The 16,897-nt window shown below is 58.4% G+C and overlaps 1 protein-coding gene across 10 annotated transcripts in view; it reads left to right on the forward strand.

Annotated features, from left to right (window-relative positions):
- Positions 1 to 16,897, forward strand: part of ARHGEF11 (Rho guanine nucleotide exchange factor 11) — an 86,520-nt gene that overhangs the window by 48,429 nt on the left and 21,194 nt on the right. For all 10 annotated transcript variants that reach the window (XM_040452546.1, XM_040452555.1, XM_040452548.1 and 7 more), the window contains 12 exons: positions 2,318 to 2,367; positions 3,042 to 3,099; positions 3,816 to 3,994; positions 4,678 to 4,749; positions 8,919 to 9,038; positions 10,442 to 10,487; positions 10,960 to 11,036; positions 11,980 to 12,117; positions 13,761 to 13,835; positions 14,045 to 14,146; positions 15,041 to 15,139; positions 16,122 to 16,164. In XM_040452546.1, the coding sequence (XP_040308480.1) occupies positions 2,318 to 2,367; positions 3,042 to 3,099; positions 3,816 to 3,994; positions 4,678 to 4,749; positions 8,919 to 9,038; positions 10,442 to 10,487; positions 10,960 to 11,036; positions 11,980 to 12,117; positions 13,761 to 13,835; positions 14,045 to 14,146; positions 15,041 to 15,139; positions 16,122 to 16,164 (1,059 nt within the window). The remainder of the gene's footprint in view (positions 1 to 2,317; positions 2,368 to 3,041; positions 3,100 to 3,815; positions 3,995 to 4,677; positions 4,750 to 8,918; positions 9,039 to 10,441; positions 10,488 to 10,959; positions 11,037 to 11,979; positions 12,118 to 13,760; positions 13,836 to 14,044; positions 14,147 to 15,040; positions 15,140 to 16,121; positions 16,165 to 16,897) is intronic.

Below are 16,897 nucleotides of genomic sequence, written 5' to 3' on the forward strand. Positions count from 1 at the left end.
CTCTCTCTCCCTCTCCCTCTGCCTCTCTCCCCTGGGTGCGCACACACGCGCTCTCTCGCACGCGCGCACGCTCTCTCTTTCCCTCAAGAATAAAAATACAGATTAATGTAAATAAGTTTTTTTAACCTAAAAAAGATCACTCGTCACAGATCACCATAAAAATATAATAACAGAAAAGTTTTAGATATTGTGACAATCACCAAAATGTGGCACTGAGACAGGAGGTGAGCAAACGCTGCTGGAAAAATGGCACCGACAGACTTGCTCGACGCTTGTTCCCGCAAACCTTTCATTTGTTTAAGTTTTTTGTTTAATGTTTTTATTTATTTTTGAGACAGAGCATGAGCGGGGGAGGGGCAGAGACAGAGGGAGACACAGAATCCCAAGCGGGCTCCAGGCTCCGAGCCGTCAGCACAGAGCCCAACGTGGGGCTCGAACTCACGGACCGCGAGATCATGACCTGAGCCGAAGTCAGACGCTTAACTGACTGAGCCACCCAGGCGCCCCTCCCGCAAAACTTTCATTTGTAAAACCCACTGCCTGCAAAGTACAGTAAGACAAGGTGTGCCCATGAGCAGGCTAGCATTTCACACTAAGTACATTGCAAAGTGGGAAGAAAAATAGACTTTAAGTAATTTTGAGGAAATAGCTGGGATTTGTTTATGGGAAAAGTAAAAAGAGAATTTCAAATTCATGACCAAAATGAGGTCTGTAGATCACACGAGGATATAAATAATTGCAGCTCAGATGTTTGGGAGTTAACTTGTGTCTGTGGGGCTTGTTTTCCTGTCCGAGGACAGAGCTCTGAAGAGATACTTCTGTTCTCTGCTTCCGTGTTGTCCCTGCTGCTGGACAGGGGAGACGGAGCTGGTGGGGACAAAATGCTCGTCCTTCACCTCTGCGGCCTGCGGTCCCTCGGGTGCAGCTCAGCCCTCTTACATGTCCCTGCCCTGAGGCCCAAGCAGAGTCGGACCCAGAGTTAAGGGGTGTGTCTGTCCATGTGTGTGTCTGTGCACGGGTGTCTCTGCACATGTGTGTGTGCGTTTGGGGCAGGAGACAAGGAGAACCTACATTGGCATCAGCGTTGACCTCTCGGGAGTAATGAAGTGGTTGTTACGGTCTTTCCCTGACCTTAGGCTTCTCTAGTTCAGTTTCTCAGAGTGTGGTTGGTGCCCTGCCGACGTCAGAGTCACCCGGACCCCAGGATGGCTGCCACCCTCGTCCTGAGCCCACGGCCACAATTACTGAATCACTCTCTACCAGGGGGCCAGGGGTCATGCCTTTGAACACATCCCCCAGTGACTCATGCTCACTGAGGCTTGAGAGCTTCTCCGGTTCCTTTACTCTGGAGACTGTTTTTTTTCCGAATCGCTAAGTTACTAGAAATCACCACGTGTGTTTCCTACTTTCTTTCCCACCTTTGGTTTCCAGACACAGGGTAGAGCATTTCACGCTCCTTTTGAGTCCTCTTCCGTAAATAGCACGCTGGAGACGAGGGCGTAGTCTTGAGTCCCGTGTTGAAAAGCCAAACTGGGACGCAGTCAGCGCTGTAGAATCTCTTTTTAGACCAGAAACATCTATGTGTGCTTTGTGGGAGTTTTGTTTTGATCAGATGAGTGCAGCTCACAGATTGAATGATCATCTGGGGCAGATTCACGAAAACAGTCTTCATGCCGCTCGTTAGCTAGCCTCAGCTTTCGTGTTTCTTATGCTTCCTGGATGGAAATCAGACCAGGACTGAGTCATGGAAAACCACACGGCAGTCACAGCCAGCACAGCCTCTGGCCAAGGGGCAGCGTCTCAGTAAGTCTCAATCAGAGGCTCTTGATGTGGCCCATTTTAAAGGGAGGAACTAAATAGCCTGAAACAAATTTTGACAGTGAGTGACCGTGACCATCTTTATTGATATGAACCCCAGGATACCCCTGAACCCTTCAGGGCTTCAGAAGGATGCTTGGAAACCTCATTTTTATCCTTTTGCCCATATTCCTGTTAATAACTATCATTATGCTAACAGTACAGTTGATACGGTAAACCTATCCTTCCCACTGGATCATAGGAAGTAGCTCTTACTGGTCTGGGACATCCAGACACATTCGAATAAGGCGCACGCCCACTCCCCGGAGCCCGGCCTGCCTCTCCAGCACCGTGGTCTGGCCACTGGAAGTCTGGTCACCGGAGCAGGACAAGAGGCATCCCCGGCATTTGAGGTCCTGACACAAGGGGCTGAGAAGACAAGTCGGAGGGACCGCAGGGCAGGGTCAGTGACCTCTGGGGAGGGTGGCCGGGCTCTGCTGACCAGGTCGTCTCCCTACAGGAGGGGCAGCCATGAGAGCTGGTGTCAAAGAAGGCGACCGGATCATCAAAGTGAGTGCCCCTCCCCTTCTGTCTGGCACCTGCACCCTCCAGCCTCGCCGCCGCCGGGGGCCCCCGGGTTGGGGGTGGGGCCACGAGAGGAGCCGGGGTGTGCCTGGCAGCAGGGGCAGCCTCTAGGAGCCCTGTCCTCGGCCCTTCTTGACTCTAAGCAACCGAGCTCCTGGGATGGCTTTTATCTTTCCATTCATTTAACAAACAACAAAAATACAGTTAAGACGGAGAGGCTGAGGCCAGCGAGGGGCCCAGTGCCTTAGGATTCCGTCCCCACACTGCACTGACCTGAGGTCCTGGCCAGCTGCCACCTACTGTCACCTGCCCGCCCTGTCCACCGAGCACAGAGTCCTAGACGTGCTTAGGAGATCCTAGACGAGGATATCCTTCGGTCCTCTCGTGAAGAGGACACAGGCTGGGGCAGGTGACAGGAGTGTGGGCAGGAAGCTGGCATGGAACCTACCAGAAATAACAGATGAAGCTGCAGGTCTCATCCCTGGATCCTCACAGACTGACTGGGAGGACAGAATGTACAGCAGATGAGAACAGAGCAAACAAGTGACCGGAGGTGTCTGGAGAGCACTGGAAAATGGCTTTGAAGGAGTGACATTGCGAACTTGAGAAGGATTCTGTGCATCCATCTGGTTACTTAATAGCATCTGTCCCCCCAACAGGTGAACGGCACCATGGTGACCAACAGCTCCCACCTGGAGGTGGTAAAGCTTATCAAATGTGAGTTGGAGAGAGCCGAGCACAGCAAGTAGGGGAGCAGGTGGGCTGTGGGGCAGGCCCCTTGACCCGGAGCCTCCTTTGTATGTGACAGAGGCAGCCGGGGTCACGTCTTTAAACCTGATCCGCTGGGCCTGCCCCCGTTCCCTGTGGTCACTGCACGTGCAGACAGTGGCCTCTTGTCTCCCTACACGCCCATGTGGACCGTATCCATATCGGGCCCCTCCAGTACCATTCACTGCCTGTCCCCCCACAGACAGCCTTTCTCATTGGTTTCCTATCTGGGGGGGAGGGAAGCAGAAACACCCTGTTTGTAGCCAGGAAGACACAACAGTCAGGCCTGCCCAGGTAATGAAACAGAAGCAACAGATTTGAGGAAAGAGTTGGTGGGTGGGCCAAGGGGGCGGGGGGCTAGCTTCCACGTGCCTCCTGTGTGCCAGGGGCTTGACTGAATGTCACGAGAGCTGGACAGGTGGCCGCTGGGGAGTACGGCCACGTATCCCGGTGGGACTGTGGTTGAGCGTTCCACGTGAAGGAAGGGAAGGAACGCAGGGCCAGTGAGCTGGGATTAGGGATGACAGGGCGTTAAAGCGCAGAGAATTTTATCTGCAGAATTTTAAGCTCCGCGCAAGGAGAAGGAGGACCCCTCTGTAGCTCGAGTGTCTGCCGTCCAGAACAATGTGCCGCGAGCAAGCCTCTCCTTGTCTGTCTTCCTCCAGCTGGTGCCTACGTTGCACTGACCCTCCTGGGCTCTTCCCCCTCATCCGTCAGCGTCTCTGGGCTGCAACAGGACCCAGCCCCAGCCGGAGCCCCCCGAGTCGCCCCCACGGTCCCACCGCCTCCTCCGCCTCCGCCTCCGCCCCCTCCACAGCACATCACGGGGCCCAAACCACTGCAGGTGAGCTCCCCTCCTCAGCTGTCATCCGTGGGGAGGAAAGCAGGTTGTAGCTCAGTGTTCTGGTGAGAAGACAACCCCGAGATCCGTGAAGCCTGTCAGAAAGCAGAGCAGAGAGAGGCTGGCTGCGAGAAAGCGGCCACCGCATCCTTAGTGTCCCCCTTCCACGCAAACGCATGGTCTTTCCAGACAGCAGTGGGCTCGTGCCTCCTAAATGGGGGAGACCCCGAGGAGGCCCTCAAGGGCCCTGCTCCACAGCTCCCCCGCACCCCCAGCCGTTGCTGCAAGACTGTGGAATACACTGGGGAGGAGGGGGACATGGGGCCCTGCTGTAGGCAGAGAATTGGGAAAGGACAGACACCAGGAGGGGGCGGACCCGGGACAGGAGCTAAGAGGACGGAGAGGGCGTAGTTGGGAGACGGGACGGGACCTCCAGTGGGGAGGAAGGCAGAGCAGAAGTCCCAGGAGACTTGGGAGCCGTGGGACAGCAGAGGTGGTTACGGCCAAGGCTTCTAGGAAACTCCGCAGTAGAAGCCCTGAGGGAAGTGAGGGGCCGAGTGTCACTCCCACGCCCGCGCGGCCCAGGCTGCTGTGGTGGCTTTTCTCGCCTGAGAAATCAGCAGGTAGAGGAGAATTAAGCCGCGGGGCTGTTCCCAGCCCTCACCTGTCCTATGCTCCGTTCCCAGGATCCCGAATTCCAAAAACATGCCACCCAGATCCTTCGGAATATGCTGAAGCAGGAGGAAAAGGAGTTACAGGTAAGGCCCCTGCTCAGGGCGACTGGCCGCGGCCGTCGTGAAACCCGCAGCCAAGTGCACGACCTCACTCCGGGCGCGCAGCCCGTCATGGCCAAACCCTACCTACCAGCTGGACCTCGTGGGCCGTGGGATTCGTGACCGCGCAGCCCGGCTGAGAAGGGGGATAGGGACCAGAGCACCTGGTCAGGTCGGAGTAGTAGATCCGCAGGCCCCACGCCAGCAGGTGACGGGCGAGGAGAGCACAGCCAGGGAGCACCAGAACTGAGCAAGGCCTCGGGCTCTCTGGGGAGGGAGGCGGGGCGGGTGGGGGCCCCGTCGGTGGGAGGGGTGCAGAGTGAGGTTCAGGCGGGGGCGGGGGTGATGCGCTCTCACTGTGGCGGGCAGCCAGGTCCTGGCCCGGCCCCTCCGTTTCAGTTCACGTTGCCGTGAGCGTTCGCTGCACGGAAAGCCCTGTTGTTGGGCAGCGTTCAGAGACCGAAAGATGAGGCGCGTCTTGCCCTTGACGCGACTGTGCTGACGGAGAAGATTCGTAGCACGATGGGCCAGTTGGTAGGGGACACGGAAGAGAGCAGTTGGTGAATGACAGGGGACGCAGGGACACCAGAGAGAGGCCTCCAAGAGGGACTTCTGTGGGCGGAACCAATGCGGAGGGACCGCGGTGAACGGACCGCATCAGCCAAAGGCACGCACACGTGAAGACGCACTCCTGGGTTCAGCGGGCATGGAATCTGTGTGGCGGGGTGGAGCACAGCGATGTCGGCACAGAGACAAATGAGAGATGCTCTTTCCTCGTGGCGCTTGTACTCCAGCAGGGGGTCGGCGGATGAAGGGAGGTACGGCTTCCCCCACGTTATAATACGTAGAGGTACTTAAGCGTGTTCGTGTCACGCGGTGATCAGGACAGGCCTACACATCAGGAGAAGAGAAGTCACAGTCCAGAAATTAAACCGTACAGATATAGTCAGTTGGTTTTTGACAGATGCCAAGACCATTTAGTGGACAGAGTCCACAACCAGTGCTGGGCCACCTGGCCGTCCGCACGCAGAGAACGGACACGGACCCATACCTCACACGGTTCCCAGAATTCATTCCAAACCGCTCGAAGACTCACATGTAAGAACTAAAACTATTTTTTGAAACTGCAAAACTCTCGGGGCCCCTGGGCGGCCCAGTCAGTTAAGCATCTGACTTCGGCTCAGGTCGTGATCTCAGGGTTCACGGGATTGAACCCCACACTGGGCTCTGTGCCGACAGCATGGAGACCGCTTGGGATTCTCTCTCTCTCTCCTCTCTGTCTGCCCCTCCTCCATCTCGTACGTATGCTCACTACCCCCCTCCTCTCAAAATAAATAAATAAAACTTAAAAAGAAAACATAGGTACGAGTCTTCACGACCTTGGATTAGGCAACGTTTTCTTAGGTAAAACACCAGAAGTAGAAACAGCGAAAAATATAAAATAAAATAAATTGAACTTCATCCAAATTCAGAACCTTCGTGCATCAAAGAACACTGTCAAGAAAGTAAAAAGACAGCCCGCAGAATGGAGAAAATACTAGCAACTCCTATATCCGGTAAGGGCCTAGTACCAGACTGTGTAAAGGACTCTCAAAACTTAATAGTAAAAAAGACACGTGAGCGCCTTAAAAGTTGGCCAAAGATTTGAACAGTCAGTAAAGAAAACGTAGAGATGGCCAAGAAGCTCGTGAAAAGACGCTCCACGTCATCGGTCGTTAGGGTGATGCGATCAAAGCCCCACAGCACTGCTCCGCACCCATTAGGGTGGTTAGAGCCGGAATAACAGAAAATAACAGTTGTTGGTGACAGTAGCCTGTGTGTTTTGTCTGCGTGCTCGTTATCCTCATCCGTTCCCACCATTGCGGGGGGGGGCGTGCAGGCACGCAGCCGCTGTGGAAAACGGCTTTTTGGCAATTCTTCCAGATCCTAAACGCAGAGGATCACAGATGCATCGATTCCACTCCCGGGTACAACCCGAGAGGACTGAAAACACACATCCAGGCAGAAACCTGTACGTGAACGTTCTTCGTACCATTGGTCATAACGGCCCCAAAGCGGAAGCAAGCCAAAAGTTGTTGGTAAACGGAGGCGGTCTGTCCGTACTCGGCCATGACAAGGTCGGACACACGCTGCACAGCACGGGGACCCCGAACACGTGTTGCTCGTGAGAGAGCCAGGCACAGAAGGCCACAGGCTGTAGGATGACATTTACGTGCAAGTCCCAAATAGGGAAGTCTGTAAAGAGAGAAAGTAAATTAGTGGTTTCGGGGGTGGAGGAGGGGAGAAGTTGAGAGTGACCGCCGTCCTGTCGGGTGGTAGCCGCGTTCGGGAATTCCACGGCGGCTTGTATGCTCTGCGAAGGCGCTCCAGGCCACTGAATTGGGCACTTTAAAACGGTGAGGGTTACGTTACGTGAATCACGTGTCAACAGTTTTTACAATGGTTTTTGAGGGCACAGAAGCCCAAAAGAAGGAATAATCATGCCGTAATCAGAGCAGGCTTCCTGAGGTGGCCCTTGAGTTTGGGTTCGGTCTGTTTCACTCTGGAACGTACTTTGGGCCTAGAATTCCGTCTGAGCTTGGGGTTTATTCTGAAGACCGTGGGATTGGTCAGGGTTTTGAACAGGGGAATGATCACACCTCCAGACCGGCAGTCTCCACGGAGATGCGTGTTCCGTGCGTGGACACACCAGAAGGCCACAGGGGGCCACGGGGACATCTCAGAGGCAGAGGAGCGGGGCGGGTCCAGGGGCAGGAAATGAAGGTCAGCTTCGGTTGACCGTGCGACGTTCAGATAAAAAGGCCGTGGACCCGGCCGGTGGACGTGACAGGGTTGAGCCTCAAGGGAGAGGGCAGGGTTGGGACAGAGGTTCAGGCGTCCTCAGCCCGAGCTGGTAGTTGAAAGTGGGGACCGGGTGGTGTCACCCAGGGTGCCGGGGCCAGAGGAGGAGAGCGCGCAGGGATAGAACGTGATGCTCCGGTGCTCTTACCGCACACGCACCCGCCCGTAACATCGCTGCTATGGTTGCTGTTACATTCACATTTCAATGATCTGTCCTCCTCCCTGCGGGACTGAGTTCCTTAAAGGCCACGTGTCCCTGCACATGCGTGTCCTGCACGGGCATGGCTGGCACGCAAGGCGGGGCGGAGACCAGGCGAGGCTGCGGGCAGCTGTGAGGGAGGGTGGGGGGCACCGGGGCGGCTGTCCGAGGAGGGGGCACTGGAGAGGTGACGGCTGGGGCCAGGCCTCTGGCTTTGGCCTTGGGTCATCGGGCTCCTTGGAGGAGTAGCAGTCAGATGATTTGCGGGCAGCAGGGTCTGGCCCCGAGGGTGGACCCGTGTCTGGAGATGTGTCCGTGGATGGAGGGTGAAAGGGCTGAGGGTAGTCATAACTGACGGAAGGGCTCGTGTGCTCGCAGGATGGGGGGAAGGAGCCACTGGAGGGGAGCCCGAGGGCATGAGCAGCGTCTCAGCAGAGTCCGGGGAGCTGGAAGCAGGGCTTCTCCAAGGGCCGAGCCCGGGATGTGATGTCGTGTGCTGGGCAGCTCGGACGGGATGGAACGAGAAGTGGGGGGTTGTAAAATGCGGTTGGCAGGTGGCAGGGGGGCCTCAGATGAGCTTCCAGAACGTGTGCACCCACCATCTTGTTTAATTGCGAGCCAACACTTCCTTCCGGAGTGAAATTACAGTAGCTGCTCCCGCTGAGTCCTCATGGACGCTATGGCATTCAGGTCTCCCAGCTGTCCCCGTTTTATCCGCGAGGACCTGGTCCAGCTTGCGGGTCTACGCAACTAGTGAGCACGGGTGGCAAAGTTCAAGTCCAGCCTCCCCGAGCGCACAGCCCAGGCTGTAAGCGCGCCGGGTGAGTGTCCAGCCGGGCACGCACATCCGGCTGCTCCACGGGGACGCTGTGCATCCGCCCCTGAAGCAGGAGAGGGAGAGACTGCCCGGGCCTTCCTGCCGTCCCTCTCCAGCATCGCCTGCGCCCTCACCGCCTCCACACCTCTCCCTCCTCCTAACGTGCGTCTCCCGAAGGCAGAGAGCTCCCATCTCTTCTCTTTGTTGTGGGGTGACTCCCCGTTCCCTGCCCCCGTGAGTTGTCTGTCCTCCACTAACCACCTTCTGCCTTCCCCCGTCACCCTCGCCCGTCCCCAGCGGATCTGCGAGGTGTACAGCCGGAACCCCGCCAGCCCGCTGGAAGAACAGATGGAGGGCGCCCGGAGGCGCGTCACTCAGTTACAGCGGAAGATCCAGCAGGAGACGGGTGGCTCTGCGGTGAGTGACGCAGGCTGGGCTCCAGGCGGGTGCCGCGCAGACGGCCGGGGGCAGAGCACGGAGAGCCCGGATGGGCTTCTGGAGCTGTGCAGGACCCGGGGCTGACCAGTAAGCGCCCAGGACTTTACAAGGAACAGAGGGCAGCAATTCTTTCTTTAGCGCCAAAGGGCCCCTTCCTGCCCCCAATGAGCCTATGGCGGAAGGAAACACGCACGAACTAAGTCGGGCCCTTGGCTTCAGTCTCCCTGTCACCTGCTCCCCAGTGCTGTCCTTGGAGCTGACGATTGTCCCTGAGCGATCTCACACGGCGCACGTCTGGAGGCTCCTTTCAGCCCCCGTCCCAGCACTTTGCACATCAGCCCAAGTGAGGGACCCACAGCGCTGACTGTTTTGCGTAAACGGAGTTGCCAGAGAGGAGTGTCCTTACCTGTCCTAGTCAAGGGCTTTGTTATTAGCATCCGTCTGAATCTCCATCAGGCCTTAACTCTTTGGGTAAATAAGAAGGAACCCGCCAGAAACTTTAAGATCTCCAAGGATAGTTTTGCCAAAGCTGGTAGAACTTGTTGGAGGATGACCTTCTTCTTTAGAGCATCCGGATCAAAATGTCTGGGAACCGCAGGCTAGTCAGATTTGAACCGTTGTGTCTTCTGAAGGACAGTCAGTGTCGCATGGCTGGTAGGAGCTCAGGTTCTGTGTTCGCCTTCTGTAAGACTTGGGCAGGCTCCGTACTTCCCGGGAGGCTCTGTGTCTTTGTCTGTAGAACGGAGGTCACAGCAGGGCCTGCTGGAGCGGGGCGGTATTGCGGGAGAGAAGCATGCCCCTGCCGCTGTCCACACCCGTGTGCTCTGCGGGGTGGCGGGTCGGGTCGCCAGCCCCGGCGTCAGTTTTCCTGCTGCGTAGCTTGGGCACGTCACGTGAGGTCTCTGGGCTCCTCAGTTATGGCAGAGAGCTGTCCCTGCCTCGGGCTTCCCAAAAGCCTAGACGAGATCTAGAAGGGTGGGCTTCCCGAGCAGCCGAGCTCTGTCACCATAGTCCCATCCCCCCAGCCCCGTCCTGTCTGTTGGTCAGCGGCAGTTAGAGGCCAGCCCTCCTCCGCTGCCCTCAGTCACCAGCTTTCCTGGCGGGAAGCTCCTTCTGCGTCCAGCCCAACTGAGGCAGTAGATGCTTTGAGGTCCGGGGTGGCAAATCCGTGGGTTTGAAGAATTTCTCCGCTTCCACCATCCTCCCGACTACCCACGATGCAATGGCTCCCCAGTCTGGGCATTTTTAAGGCAGCAAATCAGAAGCAGCCGCTCACTGCGGCAGATACTCTCTGCGGAGATGAGGGAAGGGGTGGCTGGAGGAGGAAACAAGTAGGAGAGAGGCTTGCAGAACTTGCCACCCTCGGCACCTTTGTTTTTTAGGACCTGCTGTCCCTTTACGGTGACACCGGCCAGAGGTCGTCAGAAGGTAAGTCGGCCCAGCTCTCCATACTCTGGTCCGGGTTCCTTACTCACTGTCCCCTCCCCCTGGGGCAGGTTCAGGAAAGACTGACTGGAGGCCCTGCTCCGGGCACAAGCATAGGGAGAGAAAGCGACATCCACGCACAGGAGCAGCAGGGGCGGCTCAGTCAGTAGACAGGAGTGCGTGACCGCAGCACCGACGGCTGCGGACCAGGGAGGAACTGTGATGACAGCAGTCAGGCCCTTGGAAGGCCACACTGGGGTTGGGGGCAAGACTCTCGGTGATCTGGCACAGCAGAGTCTCATTCCGGGACTGACGTGGCCCGGGCATAGGCACACTGGTGGGTGAGAGCCGGGTGTAGAGCATCTGACCTGAGGGAAACCCGGAAAGGAGGGAAGGTGGCACGTCGCCCCCCTACCCTGCCCACGGGCCCCCCAGGCCACGATGCCACCTTCCGTGTCATCTGTCTCCTTCCCAGGCCGGCTCTCTCTGGATTCCCAGGAGGGGGACAGCGGCTTGGACTCTGGGGCAGAGCGCTTCCCCTCCCTCGGCGAGGTGAGTGCCCACAGGGGGCCAGCCCCGTCTGAAACCACCGTCGGCGTCCGCTCTCCGGGCACCCACAGGTCCTGCCGTCTGTGCGCGCTCCCGGCTCCAAGGGTTCTCGTCGCTGTGCTCTGGGCACGGAAGGGGCTGCACGTGCGCCCTGCGTGCGTGGCTGTCGGAGCCGCCTTCGTTCTGTAAAGAATCGGCGGAGGAAGGCGGACAACGTGTGGGGAGCCTCTGGGCGTGAGGGAGGAGAGCCTGTCCGCGAAAACCGCGGCCTGACCGCACACCCGGGTCTCCCTCTCAGGTGGACACCCCGAGCCGGCCGAGGCAGAGCGGCGGCCCCTCTCTCTCTCACAGACCTCACTGTCCTTGAACAGCTCATCTTTTCTGCAGCGGTCAGAAGACTTGGTTCTGGCCTAGCGTTACCTCCCAGCTGTTCTGTATTTGCATATGTAAATTGCAGATATAAACTTGCAAGCTGAAAGTGCAAGTGAACGGAAGAAGTAATCGTGATGTCTGTAAGACACCTGCTGAGCCAGGTTAATTAACACACTTACACCGTAATTCTAAGTAATAGTTGGAATTGTATTAGCGTGTCCTTACAGGACCCAGGTTGCGTTCCAGGTATCCTGACGGCCGGGTGTCAGAGAGGCGACCTGGCTTAGAGAGGAAGGCTGTGGGCTGGGACTCCAGGGAATACCCGTGGCTGGGTCCCGACCTTCGGCAAATCTCATGACCTTCCCGAGTCTTGGTTTCCTTATGTGAGAAGCGGGAGGAGAGGTAGTATCTGCCTCAAAGGGCGGTTGTGAGCATCGAGCCCGGTGCGCCTAACGCGGGCCCAGAGTCGTGGCGGGCGCGGAGGAAGCACTGGGGAGTGCGCGTGCGCCACCGGGCATGGGCCTCACCACACGAGCGGAGCGTGAGTTTCTGGATGGGCTCTCTGTCCCTCTAGGTGCTGAAGAATCGGAACTCGGCACTGTCAGACCCTGGGCTGGACAGTCCCCGAACCTCCCCTGTGATCGTGGCCAGGGTGGCCCAGCACCATCGGCGGCAGGGCTCGGACGCACCGGTGCCCGGCGCCAGCGACCAGGTGAGGGGTCCAGAGCCCCCTGCGGCTCTCCCTCCCCTCCTCCCCTCCTTCAGAACCACATTCCAGTGCGTGGCCCGGACCCCTCTGGCCACACCTGCTTCCTGATAGACTTTTGCCTAGAGAACAAGATGGAAGGACGAACGTGGCTTGAGTGGATGTTTGAACGCTGTCTCGGGCTGTGTGAAGACGGTGAATACGTGTGCAGGGAAGGGAAGGACGCCCGAGGGACAGACAGCTGTCTGTGTACAGCAACAGATAGATTTGTGCAGTCTTTCTCCCGAACACTACTCCTCAGTTTTCTCTTTCTGCAGCAAAATCTTATTCTTATTTGGCACCCTGGTACCACAAACAGGTAAACGCTCAGCTCCCCCGGGACCTGCGCCCGTCAGCATCCCCCCCACCCCGGGGCAAGTCCTGTGGCCCCAGGGTCCTGAAAACCTGATTTGGAACCACTGCCCCCAAGAATAGAACCAGGAGGGGAGACCCGGGAAGAGGGCTCTGGGCTCAGCGCAGAAAGCTTGCCGAGGGTCTGGGCTGTCGAGGGCCCAGAAGTGGCCATCCGCCATCCCTGGGGATCCTGGACCCCGAGGGATGCAGAGACCCGGGTGTTACAGGAGAGAAGGCAGCCCAGGATGTGTCTGAGAAATACAGAGGCAGCTGCCCCCGCGTTCAGTCTGTCCGGGCCTCGCGTTTTCATTTGTCAGTGAGCGTCACGCTGATCTCTGACGTACCTTCTGGGTCTCACGTTCTTTGACTCTGTCATTCTGAGCAAAGAGTCTGCGAATAGCAGGAGAGCAGGGTGAGTGAGTTTTTGGAAGGCGCTGTCAGGAAAAACCCCTTGAGCGAGTCGGGTGGGAGGGCATGTTAGGCCTGGAAGAAAGTGGGCAAAGTGGGCATTAAGTGGTCCAGACGGGCTCCAGAGCAGGGCCTGTGTTGGGGAATGCCTGGAAATGAGGCAGATTGAATTCAGTGGAAAACATTGGTAGAAAAGCTTTGGAAGTTCATGGAACCTTCAGGAGAAAGCTTGTCCAGTGAAGCGTCTGACACGTCTGTGCAGAATGAACTCTCGTTGTACCTGACACGGACCACACACCAGTTAGGGGTTGGGCTTCTAGTAAAACAGGCGTGAGGAGGAAGGGGAGAACGCCATGCTCAGAAGTCTGGAATTTAGGCAGGTGGTGGAGGCCTGCCGTAGACCCTCGAGCCGGCTGGGGGAACGGTCAGCTCCGTCCCATCCTGCTCAAGGAGGCAGAGATGGCTCCAAGCTGTCCTGTGACGGAGACCGGGCCACCGTGGGCGCCGTGCTGGACGTGGACATGGCCGCCGAAGGGACCAACAGAGCCCCAGGCCGCGGCGGCAGGAGCTGGCACTGCGTCCCACGGTCTTTCGCAAACAGGAAGAGCGCCTTCTCTCACTTCCTGTCTCCGCATGCACATGCCCAGGCCTCCCCACCCAGAGGAACTTGACTCCGGGCGCAGGAGACTGTGGTCTGCCCTCTGAGACCAGGGGAGGTGGGGAGATGCCAGCGCTCTCGCCAGACACACACGGTCCTCCTCACCGGTGCCATGCCGTCACCACACAGATGTGGTATGGGGCCTGGATCCGTGTCCCCTGACCTCCCTGCATCTGGACTCTCTCCGCAGGGCACAGACCAAAGCCCAAAGCCTTTAATTATTGGCCCAGAGGAAGACTGTGACCCGGGTTATTTCAACAACGAGGTAACGGTTCCCTGACTCCCTGCTTTCGTCATTGTCGCACTGGCTGCTGTTGACTAGAAGCCGTTAGACCCACACCGGCCGTGAGGGGCACAGGGTGGGCGCCGAAGCTTGCAGACCCGGGCGACGGGGGACGTGGGGCGAGGCCACAGGCCATGCTGCTGTATCCTGCCTCTGCGCACCGCAGCCACGCCCGTGCGTCTGCCTTCCAGAGCGACATCATATTCCAGGACCTCGAGAAGCTGAAGGCCCGGCCAGCCCACCTGGGGGTTTTCCTGCGGTACATCTTCTCTCAGGCGGACCCCAGCCCGCTGGTAAGTCCGATCCGTGGGCGCCGGCAGGCAGCTTGAGGACAGAGGCAAATAGGGAAGAAGGTGCGGGTCAGGCGGGAGGGACTGTGCCCCATCAAGCACGTCCGGAGCGTAGGGAGGCGCGGGGAGAGGGAGGCCAGGGGAGTCGCCATCGTTCTCGGTCCGCTTGGAGGAGACGGTCATCCTGGAGTCATGAACCCTGAGGACGTGAGAGCCTGGCCTTGCAGACACGAGACCTTACCACAGGGAGGCTTAGCGGAGGGGCAAGGTGACAAAGATGACAGCGGGCTGTATGGGGAAGGGGCGCCCTGGGACAGGGCTCGGGGCCAGCGGCCTCAGCAGCTTCTTTCCTGCTGCTCAGCCGCTCGGAAGGGGATGGGCACGAGGGGACGGTGTCGTGTCCCTCAGGAGGCACAGAGCACTGTTTGCCTTTGGGGCCAGGAGCACCGGTGTGTGGGACCCACGTGCTGTGTCCCAGAGACTCCGGAGTGAAGTCCGGGCACATCACAGACAGAAGTAGAACACCGGCCCGTAGAACACAAGATACAGACCAGCACGAGGCAAAATGCCGAGTGTGGAGGACGCACAGATAGGGTGCCTGTGTTGCAAGCGGGTGGGCAGAACTCAGAGGGTTCTGAGACTCCAGGCCAGGGTTTCTCCGCCCCAGCGTGGTGACGTTGAGCTGTAGGAGTTTTTGCTGGGGGGCCATCCTGTGCATCTTCCCATCTCAGCTGCGCCACTAGGCTCTGCCCACTAGGTGCCCCAGCACCTCTCCAGGGAAGGGTCACAGGTGTCTCCAGGCACCTCCTGCTCGTTGTCCCTTGGAGGCAAAATCACTCCTCCACGGAGGGGGGCCACTGAGAACCACCGCTCCAGCCCCCTTCTCTCTTCTCCTAGCTTTTTTACTTGTGTGCCGAAGTTTATCAGCAGACAAACCCCAAGGATTCCCGAAGCTTGGGAAAAGACATCTGGAATATTTTCCTAGAGAAAAACGCGGTAAGGCAGTCGTAGATTGAATTACAATTTTACTGTACTCCTGGGGGCCACTCGGAGCAGAGGAAAAATGAAGCCATACATTCAGGCTGGATGGAAACCGTTCTTCAGGAGAAGTTGGGGCTGACGGACGGCTCCTGGGTCCTGTTCCCGGCCCTGCTCTCAACCCTGCGCTCCTCTCCTGGCCCCTTTGTTCTGCGTGTGGCCAGGTAGAATGCACGTGGCCTCTCCAAACATTTGGAGAGAGAAGGAGCTGGTGCCAAACCCTGATTCCTGTCCCCTAGAGCGGTGCTGGCTCCGTGTCTGGGCTCACTGATCTAGGGGCTCTCATGCCCAGCCCAGAGCAGACTTCCCGGGGAGGAGGCCGAGAGCGCGCGCCCGTGTGGACGGGGCCGGGCTGCGGCGGCACCTGCCTGCACAGGGCAACGCCTTACGGACTCTCCAGTGTGAGCGGCTATGCTGATGCCCAAACGACTTCAGTCTCTCAGTTCCAAAACATAAGCTCGCAGGATTCCTGAGACTGGGAGTAAAGTGTCCTTCTCAAGACTTCCACACCTGTTCCCTCTAGCGGGTCTGGAGGGGGGCGGCCGCTGCCGGCCGCACCCTGTGGGGGTTGCAGAACCGGCCCGTCCCCGCGGTCAGTCCCTCTGCTCTCCGCGCACTGGGACGCTCGGTAACCTGAGGGAGCAGAGACGGCCCAGTAAAGCTTGCTCCCTTGGTGCTGAGTCAGCACCCGTGCATCCCATGCACCCCATGTCCTTGAAGCAAAGTGGGAAGCCTACATGTGCCCCAGAAGGTGGCCCAGCTCACCTTGTGGCTTCATGCTCGAGTGCAGGCTTACGAGGGGGCGGAGGAGAGGACGGTGGGCCGGATGTCCGGGAAGGAGAGAAGGGGTGTTCCAGTCCTCCCTGCCACCGTGCAACATCTCCCACGTACCCTGGGCTGTGGGCCTCACTGCCCCCGCCCCCACTCTTCTCTTTTCTAGCCACTGAGAGTGAAGGTCCCAGAGGTGTTGCAGACTGAAATTGGTAAGTCAGTTTACTAGCCAGCTGCTCTTGTCCTGGGCCGTGGGAGGCCGCAGAGCACAGAGGGCACGTGGGCCCCATCCCTGGGAAGCCCTCCTCTAGGAGGGAAAGCAGGGGCGGTTCCCCCCGAGCGCCTCACGATGGCTGACGGGCTGCGCAACGGGACAGGCCCTGCCTGGGGAGCCCATCCCGGGAGTACGTGCCCCCGTCAGACCTGAGCTCGTTTCTGCCAGCCTTCCCCGGGACCTTCCTGGGCCCAGCGGGGCCATCTGTACGAAAGGGCAGTTGGACTTGAGGGATTCCTAAGCCTGGTCGATCACCAGAATCCCTGGGGGAATTCTTGAAACTCCAGAAACCGGGGCCTCACTCCATCCCACCTCGGGTCGGGATCTCTGGAGTATTTTTGTTTCTGTGAATTCCTCTCTGATGCTGCCGGCGTTTGGCCCGGTGAGGACCCTGCCGGCCAATGATTGCTCTGTCCCCATCTCGTTCTCTAGTCGTGATAGGAGAGCTGAGGGAAGGCGGCATAAGAGGGTGTCAGCCTGAGAAGCGGGTCCCAGGCAGCTTTCTAGAGAACAGGCGTCCCACGCTGCCTTCGGAAAGCGTGCTTTGTGGCCTGAGGCCAGAGGGTAGAGTCCCTCGACCGCGTGAAGCTGCTGGGGGAGCGGGACCGACACCGTCCAGGTTCCGCTGGGGAGTCGGGGCTTCATGTGAAGTGCTTGTCTTTCTCGGCCTC

This window comes from Herpailurus yagouaroundi, unplaced genomic scaffold (genome assembly GCF_014898765.1).
Source record: "Herpailurus yagouaroundi ecotype Mexico unplaced genomic scaffold, PumYag 207, whole genome shotgun sequence".
NCBI classification, from domain to species: Eukaryota; Metazoa; Chordata; class Mammalia; order Carnivora; family Felidae; genus Herpailurus; species Herpailurus yagouaroundi.